Below are 18,028 nucleotides of genomic sequence, written 5' to 3' on the forward strand. Positions count from 1 at the left end.
GGATGCACTGGTTGGTTGAGGGTTAATGTTGTAGGAGTGCTCTGAGGCAGTGAAATGAAGGGCCTATCATGGCACCTCACTGCTTCGAGTGCTTTCATGTTCTCACACTGCCTGAACTTTGTGGTGTTTTCTAGGTTTATACTCTGTATAGTGCAAAAGCTACAATTGCTGCTATTTTCAGTGTTGTAGTTGTCTCCTTTCTTCCCAGCAAATGCCAGATAAATTTAATTGTTCTGCAATAAGGTTTCAGTGTACTAAATTTCATCTTGTAGCATAGCAAAGACTGCATCTGATGCTGAAAAGAAAAAGAAGCCTTTTATGTTAGAATTGCACATGTGAATCATTATAGTGCTGATGTCACTCATCACATCATATGTGAGTGCTGGGGGAGGTTGCATTTCCACATTTTCACCTCGAGGCAATTGTTGATGCCCTTGGCTTAATGTTGTTTTGTGCTTCTGCTCCAACAGCTGTTTGCTCTTAGCTGAACTCGTGCCATTACATATTTACTAATGATTTTGAAAATATGAAATGTTCCTGCATTTTACAGCTGGTAGAAAGTATGGTTTTAGTGCTGTGTGGAGGTGATAGTTTAAGGTACATTCTTAATCCTTTCTTGCTGTGAGTTACCGTCAGCAGCTGTGAACTGTGAGGGATATCTGGCTTTAAGGACAGAAATGCACTGATATTTTTAAAATCTTTGCTATTCTTCAAAAGAACTGAAAATATATGGGTGAAGAAACAGTTTATTTACCACACTCGTGGAAAGTACAAGGTCTGACCATGTGTTAAGTGATTACTTGCATTCCAGGAAAGATGGATGGTCACATAATGTTGTACTATTCAGTACTGCCCATACATCTTCCTGACTCTTGTCCTGCTGCTGGCAGCATGACTTCCCTTTTCTGTGGTGGAGATGGGCTTGAGATGTTTTCATTTATCTGCTGTTTTAACTTAAAAATAGGCTACTGACACAAAATGTTTCACAGGGTTCTGGAGACCAGCCCATACCCTGTGCATCCTTGCCTCTCCCAGATATCTCCATTCCTGGGCTAAGTATCTTACAGCTTGGTTGTAGACTTCCATCTCTTTTTATGTCTGTATCTTACTGCTGATGACTATTGGTTGGGATGGCTTAGGAGGGCTTATTGACAGAGATTTTAATTTCACAGTATTTCTTTGTGTCACATTTCCCCCCTCTGCAGCAGAATTGCATAGCAATTCATGTTCCTTGGTCTGAAATAATTAGTGCATCTGACAGCATGATCTCCATTGGGAACAATGGTACAGCTGGTCTGAAAGGTGCTTTACTAGAAATGTTTTGTACTCTTCCATGTATCCACATTCTTCAGAGAGGAGTGTCTCTAGCACAGGAAGTCATGACATTACAGCATGTAGCTGGCATTTTTTTAATGCCCATAATGCTGAGATGGAGTCATCCTTTTATCTGAACCACTCATATGTAATTGTACATAAAATAGTATGTATGAAATTGCAGACAGACAGAGGTATTCTTGACTGTTTCTCCCTTGTGCAGGTTGGCATTCCTGGTGGATGCTGCCTGTGAAGCCAGAAGGCTGCAGAATAATTTTGTTCACAGGGTGTATGTATGAATTCCATTGAAAATAAGCAGTAAAAAAAAAAAATTACTTTAAAGTACTGAATTTTGTCATAACTATGGGTGGATGCAGTGCAAACGTGGAGCTGGGCTGAGAATGGTCTTGGATGTGTTAAAAGATCTCCCACAGGCCCTGGTGTAAATTCTGTACTTGAAACTGTAGTAGCAAGACTTTCTAAGGAACCTCCCACTGCGTGCTGACCTTGTGCAAAAGTGGTGAAAGAAGCTGCAATCATTTACCAAACGGTGTCTTCTGTGGGCTTGGAATCTGAGTGCTTTCCATTTCAGCTTGAGGTTTTGTATTTGTTTGATTTGGTGGTTTCTGTGCTGTGGGGTTTTCCCTCTAAGTTTAGAAGGAGATTTAATTAACTCATAGATATTAGATTTGAAATTATTTAGCTTAAAGATAGATTTTAAATTTTCTCTCTTACTATATTGGGTAAGTGAAGCTTTTCCTCTTATTTTTTACACAGCTCCCCCCCCCGTCCCCAACCATTTAATTCCTCTTTCTCTCTTCAAGCTAAATAAATTATGCAATTTTTTTGTCTGAGGGGGAAATCATTATGACTGGTTATTTTGTTTTTTCTGTTTGGGCTGAGTGAAGCTCTAAATGGGTGAGAACACTCGTTTTGCTGTCAGGTCTGTTGTTGCCCTCGGTAGTCTGGCAGGTCCGTGTGAGTTCTTAGCATCTTGTGACCTGAATGTTTGCTCTGAGTAGGTGGTTGCTAAGAGGATGTGCCTGCTTTGATTCTTCTAGAAGAGCAGGTCTGTGCTTTACAGAGGAACCAGTAGTAGGACTATATTTTAGTGTAGCATGGAATTAGAAGCCTGTTATCAATATGTTATACCAATTACCAGGTGTATGTGTACAGCTTTTATTCAGAGTGCCTGGTGACTGGGTTTATTACACCCAGTCATGTTGTTTGAACACTTAAATGTCACCTCTGTCTTGATTTAGCTTAGCCATGTGTTTCAAGAAGAAACAATTGCAATTACAGTCTGCTCTTATGTTGTAAACTGTGGGTGAGAGAATGCACACCTGTAGTTTAAATTCTCTTTTAGTAATTTCCTTCTGCAAGACAGAAAATCAGTATGTTTTGCATATAAACTTTTTTTTTCTGTTTAAAAAGCTACTCATTCTCTAGACATAAATTACCTGGGATTAGTGCAGCTCACTGAGAGGAAAATGTGCTAAATTGCTCAAAAACAATGGTTGGTAAATTGACAATCACTGTTTAGAAGAAAGATGGACAATGATGGTTAGGTGCAAAAGTGAACCTGTGCATGGTGCTGGCACTGGCAGACTGGCTGTGGACAAGCTTAGAATTGTTCACTTTTGTAGACAGACCTTTTTATTCCCTGCAAAATGTTTTGAGGGACATAAAATGAAGTTGAGTTATTAGGTTCTGGCATTTGATAGATGAAATTGAAAAGAAAAGGTTTTTAAAAAGTTGTACTTTTTATAATGCTAATTAGGTGTGACAGTGTAGTGATGGCAAGTAGGCAGTGAACTCACAGAAGCAGGAGCAACATGTTTGCAGATAGTGACAGTTTCTAGTAAAGGATATATTCACATGGAGAAATTCTACAAAAGAGCTGAAGCTAGAAAGTGAAAACAGGTTCATGGATATAGATATTGTGTTACAAGTAGTTCTGTGAAACGTCTCTGAATCAGATTGGGCATTTGTGCAAGTCTGGTGGGTTCTGGCATACACAGTGATTGGAATGGAAATAGGATTCTGAGGCTGTTGCATAATGCAGTGCTCACCTATGGAAGCATATTTGTGTTGAACTTCAGCTCTGGGAAAATGGAGCAGGCACTCCTCAGTGCCCCACAAGAAGCAAATGGGTAATGCTATGGTAATAGCTGCTCACAGGCTGTCTTTATCAGGAAGGTTTTACCACAGATGTCTTGAGAGAATGATTTCCCATCCCCTCCTGTCGGTTAAAACCACAAACATGCAGTTTAAGGCATGAAGTGATCTGAGCTGAAGGAGTTTTTAACAGGCTGAGTTAACCAGAGATTTTATCTGTTACGCTTCAGTGATCCATGACATGACAGATGATTAATATATGTATAAATTTGCAAGAATAGATAACATTTTAAACACAGCACCATTTTTTCCCTGTTCCCAGAGCTGCGCTGCACCCCGGGGCAGTTTGCGTGTCGGAGTGGGACCATTCAGTGCATCCCCTCAGACTGGAAGTGTGATGGGCGCCCCACCTGCGAGGATGAGAGTGATGAAGTGGACTGTACAGGTAGGTACATCCAGGAGACTGCTCAGCCCTGTGCCAGCTTACTGTGCAGCAGTCCTTTGCCTCTTTCAGGTTGAGAGGAGTAGTGGATTTGGCTTTACAAACAAGCTGTGGGTCTGCTGGTAGATAAAACTAGCACTGGGAGATAAAAGAAATATTGAGAAGGATTCCACTGATTGATGAATGGAAAAAGATATTTGCTTTTACAAATCAACTTTAGATTTGCTGATAAACGAAATAAGACATTGAAAGATGAAAGAAACAATGGGGAAGAAAAACCCCTGAATTGAGTAAGAATTAAAAATTAAAAAGAAGGGGTATACATTAGAGGGAAGTCTTCTGTATCAGGTGTATTGGGAAGTGTAGAACCTCTCAAGTACCTCAGCCAATGGGAAAAAGAAAAGGAAAATGTGGCTGGGCAATTTGGATAAAAAGGAGGCTGCGTCCTCCAAAAAGCCGAGAGATCCCAGGGGAATCCCCCATGGCCTCTCCCTTTATTCGAATAAAGCCAGAAAGGACTCCTCTGTCTCCTTTTTGGACATAAACCTCTGGTGTTTGTGGATTAATTTTCCTAACAAGGTTGTTTGGTTCTTTTTATTTGAAATTGGTGATTGCTTGGTAGAACTGTACCCATTATTAACAAAGACTGAGTTGGCTTCTCTTCATTTTGAGCAGCTAATACTGCAAACAGTTTTTTGCTTGTCTGAATTATCCTTCCATTCTTATGGTCAGAGCAGGTATCCTGAAGATGAGGAGAGTTTGTGGTCTAAAAAGAGACTCTCCTGACAAGGAAAAAATGTTGCAGTTAAACTGAAATGACACATAAGCCTGTGGTTAAATTTGGAATTACTGATTTGGTTGTGTATCAGTCAGACAGTGCTGGGTGACATTGCTGGTCTCGGGTAGAGAGTTGTTTTATTGCTCCCTGTTCTGATTATGCTTCTTGTGCTTAAGTGGAGAACTTTGTTCTGCCAGACAAGCTGGTGTATTTGCACTTCATAAGCTCCTATGACTGGATGCTTTGAGGAGCCTGTCACCAGCAGTGGATCTCTGCTAAAGCTACTGGATACTGAGCTGTGCTGAAAAAGAAGCAAAGAAATATTGTGACTGTACAATCACAATTTGGAATGTTTTCAGTTGTTCTTGAAAAACAGGCTAGTGCAGCTCTTTCTGTGTATGGTAAAAGTGAATTGACCTGTAATTTTTTTTCTGTTAAGAACAATGAGACAGGTATTTGAAAGCATGAATTCAACTGTGGCACAATTGAAAACTTTTTATCTTTACAGCGTGACTAAATTACATTCAAAAACTGTTTTAGGAAGTTCTTTTCCAGTGAACTACTACTTTTTCTTGGCAGAGAATCATGTGAACTCTGTGGCATTGCCATAACAGCATTCATCATTCTGAGTTCTCAGCTGTTTCAGAGAGGTGCTACAAAATAGTAACATTGATGTATTACAGCAACAAATGCTTTTAAATATTCATATTATCTAAAGGAATTGGAGAAATAAATCTAGCATTCAAACTTTGAAACTGTGCTAGAGTTAGCCACCTCCCAGTGTGTACTATGGACAAATAATTGAAACAATGTCAGTGCTCTTTCAAGAAAACTTAGTGTGTGTGAATGTGCAGTACAGGGGAAAAACAGTTGGTAGTTTGTTCTGACGCTGAAAATTAAGCTCTGCCATTGATAGTCTATTTAAGGATATTCTTTGCAACATGGATGTCCTAAAGAAAATTGCTTTTATAGCTGTGCTGTTATTCTTCCTTTTTAACTAACTTTGGCCAAATGTAAAAAAGCTATGGACCTAATAAAATTCGGAGTATAATGGAATTCAGTGGCTAGGGGAGGGCAGAGTCATGTTAGTGTTTGGATTTACCCAAAAAGCACTGAAGACTTTGCTTGTGGGAACATCTGAACTTCCACATTAATAGAAAACTATTTTTATCTTCTCCTGTTCCTGATGTATTAGTCAGCAACTTAAGTTATTGCCTGGAGTATGCATCAGAATGTTGACTAAGGACTGGAGTTCCAAAGAATGTTTGGTATATTGATAGGAGGAGGATTTTATGGCAGTAACACTTCTCAATACGTGGGTTCTGGTGTTGTGTTTGGGGTGTAGACTGTCTAGCCTGACATGATAAGAAGAGCTTGAAGGTTAAAGAAATGAAATGGGAGAGACTTAATTCACCACCATGTCTGTGTGCATGAAGAGAAGAATAATGTCTGTAAATACCAGAGGGGAAAATGCTGGACAGCAGAGAGAGGAAAGTATTCCACTTGATGAAAGGAATAATTAGATAAGTAATTGGTGAAAAGGCTGTGCTCAGTAAAACAGCCAGAAAGCAGGTGTGGTGTTTGTGAAAGAACTGAGATATTTGCACAGTAATGTGAGGAGTGCAGCCAGCAATCCAGAGGAACAAGAACTACTCGTGTAGGACGTAGAAACTATTATACCTGTAACAAAGGACTTGGTGGGATTGCTGGTGACCTGCAGTGGGTGTTGAAGGGCAGGTGTTATTAGAGCTGTCAGCAATAGAAGAGCTTGGTGTGCATGGGAGTGCTGTGCTGGAGCATAAGGAGAAGTAGCATCCATGAAAATAAACCTGAGGGCAGAATCAGTTTGGAAGAGCAGTGAGTTTGTGTTGAGGAAAGCAGTACAGATGTGGCAGTCACAGGAGAGACTGTCTTGGGACATTGATGGGGTTAATGCTCCTAATAATAGTAACACAGTCATACTCAGGAGTGGCAACTTTCTGCTTTGGCCACTGAATTAACAAGAAATGATGCAGCTTTAAGTGTAGAAAATGCCTTTGGATTAGATGAGCAGTTGTGTGATGATTCAGCTAAATGTAAATACTTTAATTAAAATGTTCTTCCCTTCAGTAAAGGCGGTCTGAAGACTAAAAGAACTAGTTAGTGAAGCCACCTGGACTTGTGAAACTTGGAGAATTATAACATCTTTAAATTAAAAGGCATGAAAACTCTCTGAAGCATGAAAAGAAAGCATGCAAGAAAGGGCCCTGAATCTGGTTGTGAAGCTTGTTAATCTTCAGCCTTTGAGCCACTAATGGCACACTCCAACATGAGCAACTCAGAACAGATCAATGGCAGTGAATTAGGGTTTTGTGGTGGTGTTAAAAGTGTGTTTCAGTGACTCCTTAGTCATGTTGGTGTTTTGAAAGGTTTATTACAAAGCCATTCTAAGTTGTTTGCCACTGTTGGTTCACCTTTTTTAGGTCTAATTTAATTTGTGTTAGTAACAAAGGTCCTATTAAAAGAAGAGGATCCATAATTAATAAATTAGTTTGGTAATCATATATTGGCTGAAGTGCAAGTAACATTCCAAATTTTAAGAATCTTTGTTTGAATTTCTTCTGGCATTTTTTTCAGAACCCAGTTAAGTAAGACATTTAATTCATTGACAATCTGAATAAGTGTGTGAGATGCCTATTTTTTGCTATATTTCTCTGAAGATTGTCATTATAGCTGTTTTTATTCTCACTGTCTCTTATCATAATGACCATTTTCCTTTAAAACATGGAATTTCTCTCAGTCACAAATTTTCCATGTGCAGAGTACTGTTCCCCCTGCCCTTCCCACTAGGCACCCATGTGTCAGTGGAATCTGCTGCAGTGATTACCCTCAATCCATCTCTCTGACAGACTAAAACCAGTGTCTGCCTGCTCCTGTGAGCAATACTAAAAATTGCTGGGAGGGTTCATTATGTAGCATGTGCCTGTGACTCGCTTCTGCTTAAGCAGTGGAGCTTCAAGAAATTTGTGGACTTTTCCATGTCAACAGTAATTGATCCTAAAAATAGTTTATCCCAAAGTGGTGTATTTTATGAAATGGTAGAAACAGGCATTAATATCTTCAACAAGGACTTTTACAAATGGAATTTATTCTTTCTGATCACTTTCTCTCATGTTTCTACACAAGCAATCAAAGTAGAAACACAACTTTTTCACCTCAATAAAAGTTCTGTATTTAAACCCATAAGAGGGAAGGGATCTGCAGTTTACCTTTTACTGCTTATTGGATTTCCAGCTTTGCTTCTACCAGAATATCAGATCAGCTTCTGCAGATATCCTGCCTTCTTTGCAGGCCTTCTGGTGTAACTCATTTCAGGAAGCTGAGCAGAGCAGGGGTTAGTATAGCTCTGGCTGTGTTTTCCTCCCAAACTGCAGGCTTGGTGTTTTTTTCTGTCGCCCATGAATGAAAATGGATGTCTTAAATTCGAGTGCCCTTCATAAATCCTATCCATATCAGTTTCACATCTTTCCCTTCTGATGAAGCAGCAGCTGCAGCAACCTGTTTGGAAGTGATCAAAAACAGCTTTGTGTTTTGTTTCACCAAGGATGTTTTGTATGCTTGAAGTGACTCTTGACATTTGTGCACTTTTTAGTACATCTCTTTTTTTAAAACCTAGGTATTAATGATAAAAACCTCTGAACATTTCCACACCTTTCCTGAGCTCTTGCTGAACTCCTCGATTTTTTTTACCCTACCTTTTGGTGTTTAAATTATAAGCTGTTTTCTGCCAGTCCATTACTTGGAATAGCAGTCAGCACAGCAGGATGCTGTTCTTGCTTGGCATTGATGTCCTTGCACAATGCAGTTGATAACACACAGCATGGAGCTGCTTGATCTGAGAAGAATCACTCCTCTCTAGGAGCTTCTGAACTATATTTTCAAATACTGAGGCACAAAACTGGACTTAATCTTGAAGTTCTCTCACCTCTCAAATTACCAGATGAATTAGAAGCTTTCTAAACTTTCAGTAATAAGCTGGACAGAAAATTTGAAGTTTTGGGGACAAGGCAGCTTTTATGTAAATTTTGAGAATCTGTGTGTTTAAACAGGAACAACTCAAATCTTGGAACTAATAAGATATGGCAAGACCTGGTTGTTTCACAGGCAGTTCAATTTTGACATAATTTGACATAGTACATCCATCCTTATGAAGGGATTTGCTTGAGTGATTTGACATCTGTGACAGTTTTCCAAAAGGTAGAAGGAGCCATCAGCATGGCAGACTTCCTTTCTGAATTGGTAGCTTCAAGTTTTAAACAACTGAAAGTAGCCACAGAATCACCACTGTTAGACAACTTTCTCTTGATGGATAGCCCTATACTTAGACTATAATTGTGCTGGAGTGAATTAGATAGCAGCTGTAAATTGGAAGGAGCTGGGTGAATACTAATCATGACTTGATCAATTGGGAAACACATTGGAGGATGCTTGTGTTCACTACTTTAATATTCAAAGGATGAAAAAAAATAGTGCCCCATGGATTCTTCCTAGAACCCATTTTTTCATTTTCTGCACCAACTAGCCAGCAAATGACATTTCTGGAGGAATTATATAAAGTCAAAGAAACAGATCTTTATCTGTCATGGCTAGTAAAAATACCACTGTTGCTGTTATTGCCTATGATTGTAGTATTTAGAAGAATAAAGATCTTGGAAAATAACTGATCTTCCAAAATTTCATTTCTTTTCAGGATATGAAGTGTAAGCACTGAAAGTGATGGCTTTTCCTTTGTGAAGCACTCAGAGTTAGGTTCTGATCTTCTGAGTTAAGTTGTTATCTAAAGATGAGTTCATGGCGCTCTAATTTATTTTTAAAGATAAAATTATTTGTAAAAAGGAAGTAGGAACAGCGCATAAAATTCTTCTGCAGAGTATTGCAGAAGTGGAATAGAAATCCAGTCCAATTACACCTTTGCCACCAGAATCTGCAACAGCTTTTCATGGCAGTCAAGTGACTTAGAGGCTTGTTAGCATCTCTTTATTGCCCTGGAAAAAGTTGTCATTGTTGCTTTTCTTGGGAGACAGATATTCAGGTCAAATAGAAGCAATTTAATATTTGAAGAGCACCAGTTTATTAAGCAGCTGACAGCGTTGGGCTTGAAGAAGTGGCTTGTGGTGGCTGCTTTGTGCCACTTCAGTCCTGGTTTCAGCATGGATCTGCTGACAAGGGCAGATGCTGAGGAAGGAATGAGTTCTGCTTCCTGGGTGGAAGTGATGGAACTCTCTTTGTGTGGGATCTGTGTAGCTGTTTTTCAAAGCATCTGGCATAAATTCTGTTAATTTAGGATGTTAGCCTGTGTAACCCTTCCTTAACCTTGCATGTTAAAACCTGTGAACTTTTGTTTTATTCCTGGGGGAGATAAATTGTTAAGTCCTCGTGGGCGTTGTGTTTAGCTGCGGAGGGTCAGCCATATGGTGCTGCATCTGCTCTCACTTCTGAGAGGGAACTGATTCTTCATGTGTTTGGTTCTGACTGGTTCTTTGGGTTTAGCTGCTACCATTTAATGCCATGGGAAAATAGAGCTCCCCATGCTGAGCTCAGTAGAATTTGATAAAGCATTCTACATTAGTTAGTGTTATTTTTAAAGCCTTGCTATAATTGAAGATTTGCTTTTTCAGTGTCTCAGTATCGCTCTGAAAATCATAGTGTAAATAGTGCTACTGAACCATTAGGATTAAAAACAGATTCTAAAACTAAAAATAGATTAGCCTTTAAAGTAATAAAAAATCAGTAATCTTCACTGTCAAATAATTCTACTGTTTTGTGTCCTTTGAAGTGTATGCTGAATTTCTTGGCACTGACTTCTTGCCTGTGATAGATAATATATTCTAATACTGAGCACCAGAATTTCTGCTTTATTCCTGTAAGGCCATGTGAGTGTATTATGCACAGCCATTCCTTAATGGGTGATCTCTGTAGACATGTAATTCCTAGGATAATGTGATAATTAAATAGCCCTTGCTTATCCCATTAACCCAGGGCCAACTCAGTGTGCTAGGGACAGATGAGTGCAGAGCGACTCTGCCATTCCTGGGCTCCAGCTCGGGATTTGTTCTGCTCATCAGTGCCTGCATTTGTTCCATGGAGTGCCCTGTTTGAGGTTGGGTCTCGTGGAAGTCTTTTCCCCAGGTGATGCAGTGAACAGCCTGCAGCTCAGCGTTTATATACCATGAAATTGCTGTGGACCTCTTGCTTTCCAAAGATAGTCCAAAAAGAGAAAGTTTTATTGACACGGTTTCATATATATTTCAAACAGATGTCGTTAAAACTGTTGAAGAGGACTGTGTAGCTTCTCTTTATTTGGGATCATGTCTTTGTTTGTTTGGTTTAGTGAGGCTAAATGGAGCTAATCAGCTTTAAAGGAAAATAAGCAGATTTTTTATACAGAAATGAATATCTACATAGCACTGTGCTGGTTAAACCCTATTACCTTCAATAACATCTAGTAGTATTAAGTAACATACAAGCAGATATTTATAATGCTTATAGTGTTGGGTGTTAATTTCTCTCTTTTCAAGGTTAATCTCTTGTTTTCACCATTAATCATTCTTGGTGCCCACCTCCATCTTTCTCTAACATTTCTCCCCACCACCTTGCCAGCCTTCCTGCTTAGGAGCCTGCTAGTTGTGCTGGCTATGGCCACCCTGCCTCCACCTGAACTGGGTGCTCCCTATTTACTCCTGGTAGGCACATGGAGCCCTCCAGCCCCTTTTCTTGAATAACTTCTTACACTGTGTTCTTCCTAAGCTACTGAATCTGGTGGTCATGTACACCTGGTAACCCTGACACTGAGATTAGGGGATGTGGGGGCTTATTTCAGAAGTCATCAACTGACTTTTCCTTTAGAAGCTTGAGAGTGAATAAAAAAAGCCTCGTTCTTCTGGCTGAAGATCAGTCTCCTTTCCTGGTTTTAATTACATCCTACATCTCAGAGCATGTGTTGGAAAATGTATTGGAGGAGTTGTCTTATGTCCTTGAGCACACAGCTGAGGAACAAAGCAGCTGGGGAGTGGGTAGTTCTGTAAACAGGAGCAGATACAATGTGCTGGGGCTGATGCATTTGCTGCAGCAGTTGAAATGATGAGCAATTGCAGGCTGGTGAGAATCTGCCAAAATATTTCATTTACCCTGCACGAGTGTGTAATGGCTTGTTGGTTCTTTTCAGTTGAAGGTATTTCAGTTACCTGCTGAGTAAAATGGCCAAGCTGTTACTGCAGGGACCTGCCATCTTTGCTTACCCGAGTCAGGTATCACATATGTCTTGAATTAAAACCCAGAGGAAGTTTAATAAAACGAAATCTGCCTTTGCTTGCATCTTTCACCAGTAGTAACTATTCCTCCTGGTCCCCAGGCTTGACAGGGGACCAGAGAACTTACCATGGGAAGGAGAACATGGACTCGAGGCACAGCTGGGGGAGAGGAGCAGACACCACCCGCTTCCACACCGTCAACGTGGCTCAGCCCGTCCGCTTCAGCAGTAAGTTGCAGACTGGGAAATCTGGGCCATCTCTCTGCTAATTAATTTACAAATTTAGGCTATTTTTAAATTAAAAAGTAATAGTCTTTTCTGTTTCATAGATTTTTGACCAAACTTTGACTTGCAATGCTATTTCAGGTGTTTGTGCATTTCTTTTATATATGTCCTTCTGTTACAACTTCTTGCATAGTTGTAACAGAATAAAAATGGATAAAAAAAACAGAAGAAACAAAACAGAATAAAGAGGCTTGAGAACAGAACTGTGAAATGCAATGAACATAAAACAGTTTCTGAATTTTAAGTTTCTTAGGCAATGCAAAATTAATAGTGCAGGTTTAAATGTCATCCTCCTGTCCTGTGATTCTTTCTGTTAGCCCATGGGCCTGTGTCATCCAGAAATGCCACAAGACTTTTGTTTCAAGTTCCCTTAGTTGAGTTAATTGAGAGAAAGCAGAGACAGCAGTTCACACCATCACCTTCTTATTTCCTAAAGATCTGCCTTACAGTGGTGATTTTTACAAAGCAACCAAGAATTTCCCCAGAACTTCTATCGCCTTCAATGATTCACTCTGGGGGCAGGATTATATGAATACTATTGAGACTGTAAGAGTAGGTTGAACACTTCACAGCACCTTGAATGTATTGCTAATCATCTTAAAGAAAGACAGTCATTAAATTGGCCACCTCCAGGGTTTTTGTGCTGCTTGTTTTTGCTTGGATTAATCAAATTTATTGGTTTTATAAAGATGTGCAGGGAAATGTGTTCCACAGTAGATGGTCAGTCTTAATTAAAGATTTTAAAGGCTGTGACAATGTGATGGAACTTTACTAGGAGCTTAATCTTTTTAAAAACATGTAAAAAAATCAGCATTTATCAGAAACTGTAGTAAAGTAACTCTTCAGGGATCTGTAATGTGTGCACTCCTCCTCCTCGCTATTGTGTGTACGTGCCCCAGTGATAATTGATTAGGATGCATTACCTTAAAGATCCTAATTTGGGGGGAATGGTTTCCCTTCTATTCTTCATGTTTCCTAGGAAAGTGCCCAACAGGATGGCAGCACTATGAGGGCACAGCCAGCTGTTACCGGTTGTATTTAAATGGGGAGAACTACTGGGACGCTGTGCAGACATGTCAGCAGGTGAACGGGTCCCTGGCCACCTTCACTGCAGACCAAGAGCTCAGCTTCATCCTGGCACAGGAGTGGAGCTTGGAAGAAAAAGAGGAAAACAACTGGGAGAGGTGAGTAGGAAGAAAAGGACAAAGATCTCACGTTACAGAGAATGGTTTCTGTGTGCAACAAATGCTGGTGGTTCAGTTTGTTAGAAAATCTAATGATAAAATTTACATCAGGTGAATAAGCCAGTGTGAATGTGCTGGTTGGCAGTGCCTCATCTGTAGTTTATGTTTTAATAATTATTAACAGATAATTCAATTCAGCCGAGTCTTTTTATCAGCAGAGTCTTCTTATCTTTACCTTGTCTTAGCAAGGTACAGGTATTCTTGAGCTGCATCAGGAAGGTGGATTTAACAATTACTGCTGCCGCACTGCTGTGTATAAAAATAATTATTTAAATTTTTCATCAAAATTTTGATTTCTATGATGTACCTGTAGCTCTAACAAAGAGCAACTTTGAGATAAGAATGACGTAAAAAGGCATTTTGAGTTGCATCTACTGTGTTTGGGTGGTTTTAGATATTTCTTTCTGTTAGTTCACAACAAACAATTCCTCCTTTTTCTGTGTATGGGTTTTTTGTCACTCCTGGGCTGCCGTGTCAGATCACCAGGAGTGGCTGAGTAGTGGTGTGTTTCTGTCTGTGAAGAGTTAAATGGTTTGATCCAGAACAGTCTGACCTAGGTTGTTTATGTTCAGAAATACTTGACTTCTGGATGCTGCTGTGTGATTCTGGGTTTGAGATACTGAAATGCTGCCATGACAACAGAATAAGGTGGTGTTTATGAGTAAAATAAAGGACACAGTCAGTTATAATTTGTAAACCTAGAAAACTAATAAGTATTTTATCAAGTATTTTCCTCTGTTCCTCAACTGTAGTCTCTCTACATTGCTTTTACATAGGAAGACATTAGAAGGTTCTGTGTAATTTGATTTGTTAATGTGTTTTTGGCCTGTATCTTTAGAATGTAACTTGATTTGCAGGTTCTGGGTGGGATATCAGTATGTGATCACCTACAGAAATCACTCTGTGATGGAAGGTCACTGGGAAGTTGCTTATAAAGGTGGGTCTCTCAAATTGCTGCTTACTTCAGTGCCCATGAAAATTGTATTAAAGCATGAATATGATTTGAAAGAACAGCATGACTTCTTTCAGTGGTAATGTTGAAATAGTATAGGTGAACTGCTTTGCTTCAGAAGGTAGAAGTGGAAGAGTTTAATACTCAACACACATCTTATTTTGAAGTTTAAGTTTTATGGGTTTTCACGCTGGCATGGAAAGAACATGTCAATTTATTTGGGTTTTCCCCTTGATTAAATGAGAGAAAGGGAATTACTCTGTAATTTCTCATTCTTTGGGTGAATGTTTAGATGAACTGCTGATTCCTGGTTCTAGTATTTGCAGACTAGTGTAGCATGTTCGGAGGTTTTAGCTTTTTAAAAATTGGTAGAATTCTGTATACTAAAAAAACACACTTGAGTTTTGCAGAATTTACTTTTTCTTTTTAAAGTATTTTCAGGTAGTTTACTTAAACCATGTCAGAATTTGTGTTATCCCAGAAATATATCTCCTTTTATATGAAAAACTGAACATTAATTTGATGGGTGTCACTGGCTAAACCCTTTCAATTGCAAAACAAGCAGCTCCCTCTGCTGAAAGTGCAAAGCTATGTTTCTACACCTTTTATTATTAGCTAATTCAGTAGTGAGATTAAAATCATAATACAAACTCTTATGTGTACAGTTGTGTGTTTAATTCCTGTACTGGTTTAGGTAATGTAGAAATTATAACAAAGACATTGTTTTTTAAGCATCAGCACTGTGAATTCCAGTGTAGCATTTGAAAACTAATCTGAATAGGTTTTTTCTCATGCATAGTTTTCAGTATCCATGGATGATCTGGAAGGAAAACTCTCCTTTAGGTACAGACACATAATTATGATCAGAATTTTCAAACAGTTGGGTCTTGAAAAATAGTTCCTTTGAGATATGAATGCAAAGATTCTCCTTAAAAGGACCTTTCTTTGCTCTTTGGAAAGCTGACTGCACTGCCATCTGCTGACAGAGTGGTCACAACAGAGAGGCATGAATTACAGAAAAATCATCATAACTTTATCATTAGTTTTATTTAATTTGCTGCATTATATGAATTTAAACCTTCTCAATAACATATAATCTTCTGTTTTTAAGCTTTATATTTAACAAAGAGATGCCTCTACAAAGTAAAGTACATAGTAACATTCAGTAGTTTGTGAAAAACTTTTCTTAGGCTTTTATTGATGCAGACTCTGAATTTCTAATACCTGTTTGAAAAGTGATTTAGGCTTCTAAAGCTTGAAAATTTTAATTTATTGTTGTGACATGTGGAACATAAGTCCTCCAGAAAATGCCCTCAACGCCTTTTGCTGTGTTTGGAGCCCATCAGGATGCTGTTTCATGATTGGAAGCACGGAACTGTGGATGCCCTGGTGCATCCCCCCAAACATGGAGCAGCTCTGTGAGGGCTGCACAGGTGGATGCACATCTTTGGAAGCACTGGTGGGCGCATGGAGTGCCAGGCACAAAATTGCTGTGTGGGTTCTTGCTCCACTTGGTAGCAACTGTGACCAAACTCAGCGTGGTTTGAGGAGGTGTGTGACTATTGTCAGGCAAACCCCATGGGGCTCTGTGAAGCAGCACTTGTGGAGATGCTGGAGTATCACTTCTGGTTCAGAGCGACAGAATTACCCAGTACTTTGAAAACAGCAGCCTCTTTTCTGTGTGAGTCAGCCCTTCCCTCCCAGCTGTTTGCCCTCCCCCAGAGCAGTGCTGGTAATGGGAGCTGGTGCTGGAGGACTCTTTGTATGGGAGTTGGTGTGCAGGAAATGGGCCATGTTACAGAGCCTCTCCAAAGCTTTACATACCCACAGGCTGCTAATGCCCATGTATCTTGTTCCAGGCTCTCCAGAAGTGTTTTTACCCCCTGTCCCTAAATTTGATAACCGTGTGCCTGAAAAGGAAAACGTTTTCTGTGCCCAGTTCCAGTATTACTCTTCCCACATTCTCCGGCGCGACGGTTACCACGGCTGGTATGTTGAAAGCTGCTATAAGAAAGCTTCATTCCTCTGCAAAAGGAGTAAGTTGGGTTCAGTTCAGTGTTAACTGTATTGTTTGTTTAAATATGCATATAATAAGTAGCTGGAAATTTGTTTCATCGCCCTTTCTAATTTTGGCCCAGTGAATTAAGAAAAAAAGGGCGGAGTTACATTTCTGCTTGATTTTAATAAATAAGAGCATTGTAATGTATGGCTGTCACAAAGTACAGAGTTCTACTAAAAAGTCATTAGGCAGCTATATCAGCCCCAAAATAAACTTAGGCAAAAAAAGTTTTTTGGTTTTTTTTCTTAAATGCCTGTTAGTAAATATTGCTCTTAAGTTATTAATTTCACATTAAAATGAGGAAACACTTATTTTAGAGTATAGCAAATTCTGCTAAATTCTTTCCATCTAATTATTAGACCTAGAAGGGAAAGGCAAGTGGAGCTGACTGACTTAAAAGTGGAAAAACAAAAGGCTTTTGTTCTGTATCTTCTGTATCTGCATTCCTGTACTCCAAAAGCCTTGATACCAGCAGAGATATTTGCAGTATTATCAGGTAATCTTAAACGTTACCTGATCTAGATGGTGCTTCTTTGCAAGGAGAAAAGTTGTTTAACTTGAGGGTGATACACGCTGCAGCTGACTGCCAGGGAAGTTGTGCAGCCTCTGTCCTCAGAGGTTTTTATGGCCAGATTAGATAAAACCCTGAGCAGCACATTGGGATGTCATGGCTGACTCTGCTTTGATCAGAGATTGAGCTCCTCAGGTCTCTCCCAGTCTTACCTTCCCTTTGGACCCCAGCAGCTGACTGTGCCTAGGCTGGAGGGGCCAGGCCATCCTCCCTGACAGTCAGTACAGCTGCCAGCTCCCAGCACTGTGGTCTCTGGTTTTGGCACCTGCTTTTAGCTCAGTGGGCAAAAGGCAGCTAAGCTTCCCCTGCTGGGCAGGGATCAGGATGCTGCTAGCACAGTGGAAGTACTATTGCCTGGCTCCCTTTTTAAGTCCTGGCCTGTTAAAAGGCCTAAAGATTTGGTCTAGAAAAGATACAGCTTTTCGTAATTCCAGGGAAGAGGAAGGGAGCTGCAGCAGGCTTTGGCAGTGAGGTTAAACTTCTCAGACCACTTGCTTTCCTCTGTCTTGGAGGGGATGGTTGGAAGTGTGTCAGTTCCATTAAATACCTAAAACTCCCCTTGTCAATGAGCTGAAAATCATCTCTGTGTCCCTGGGACCATCGATTATCTTTCCCACTCCCTGGAGACCCTTTTTCAAAGTTCTTCAGTGTGAAGGCCTGGATTTTAACTGGTGCTCTGCTTATGTTTACAAATCACTTAACACAATAAATGAAGCTGGATTCCTTGGACATTGCTGTGCCTGTCTGTTGTAGGCCAGACCTGTGTTGATATCAAAGACAACATTGTGGATGAAGGCTACTACTTCACTCCCAAGGGGAACGATCCGTGTTTGAGCTGCACGTGTCACAACGGGGAGCCCGAGATGTGCGTGGCCGCGCTGTGTGAGCGGCCCCAGGGCTGCCAGCAGTACCGCAAGGACCCCAAGGAGTGCTGCAAATTCACCTGCTTGGACCCAGGTACCGCTCTGTTACAGCTT

General features: G+C 40.0%; 1 protein-coding gene across 2 annotated transcripts in view; it reads left to right on the forward strand.

Annotated features, from left to right (window-relative positions):
* Positions 1-18,028, forward strand: part of DGCR2 (DiGeorge syndrome critical region gene 2) — a 45,626-nt gene that overhangs the window by 16,373 nt on the left and 11,225 nt on the right. The window contains exons 2-7 of one of the 2 annotated variants that reach the window (XM_074554607.1): positions 3,755-3,877; positions 12,043-12,168; positions 13,196-13,409; positions 14,327-14,406; positions 16,281-16,457; positions 17,805-18,008. In XM_074554607.1, coding sequence (XP_074410708.1) covers positions 3,755-3,877; positions 12,043-12,168; positions 13,196-13,409; positions 14,327-14,406; positions 16,281-16,457; positions 17,805-18,008 — 924 coding nt within the window. The remainder of the gene's footprint in view (positions 1-3,754; positions 3,878-12,042; positions 12,169-13,195; positions 13,410-14,326; positions 14,407-16,280; positions 16,458-17,804; positions 18,009-18,028) is intronic. The other variant, XM_005488882.4, reaches the window with a different exon arrangement.

Source organism: Zonotrichia albicollis, chromosome 18 (assembly GCF_047830755.1).
Source record: "Zonotrichia albicollis isolate bZonAlb1 chromosome 18, bZonAlb1.hap1, whole genome shotgun sequence".
NCBI lineage: Eukaryota > Metazoa > Chordata > Aves > Passeriformes > Passerellidae > Zonotrichia > Zonotrichia albicollis.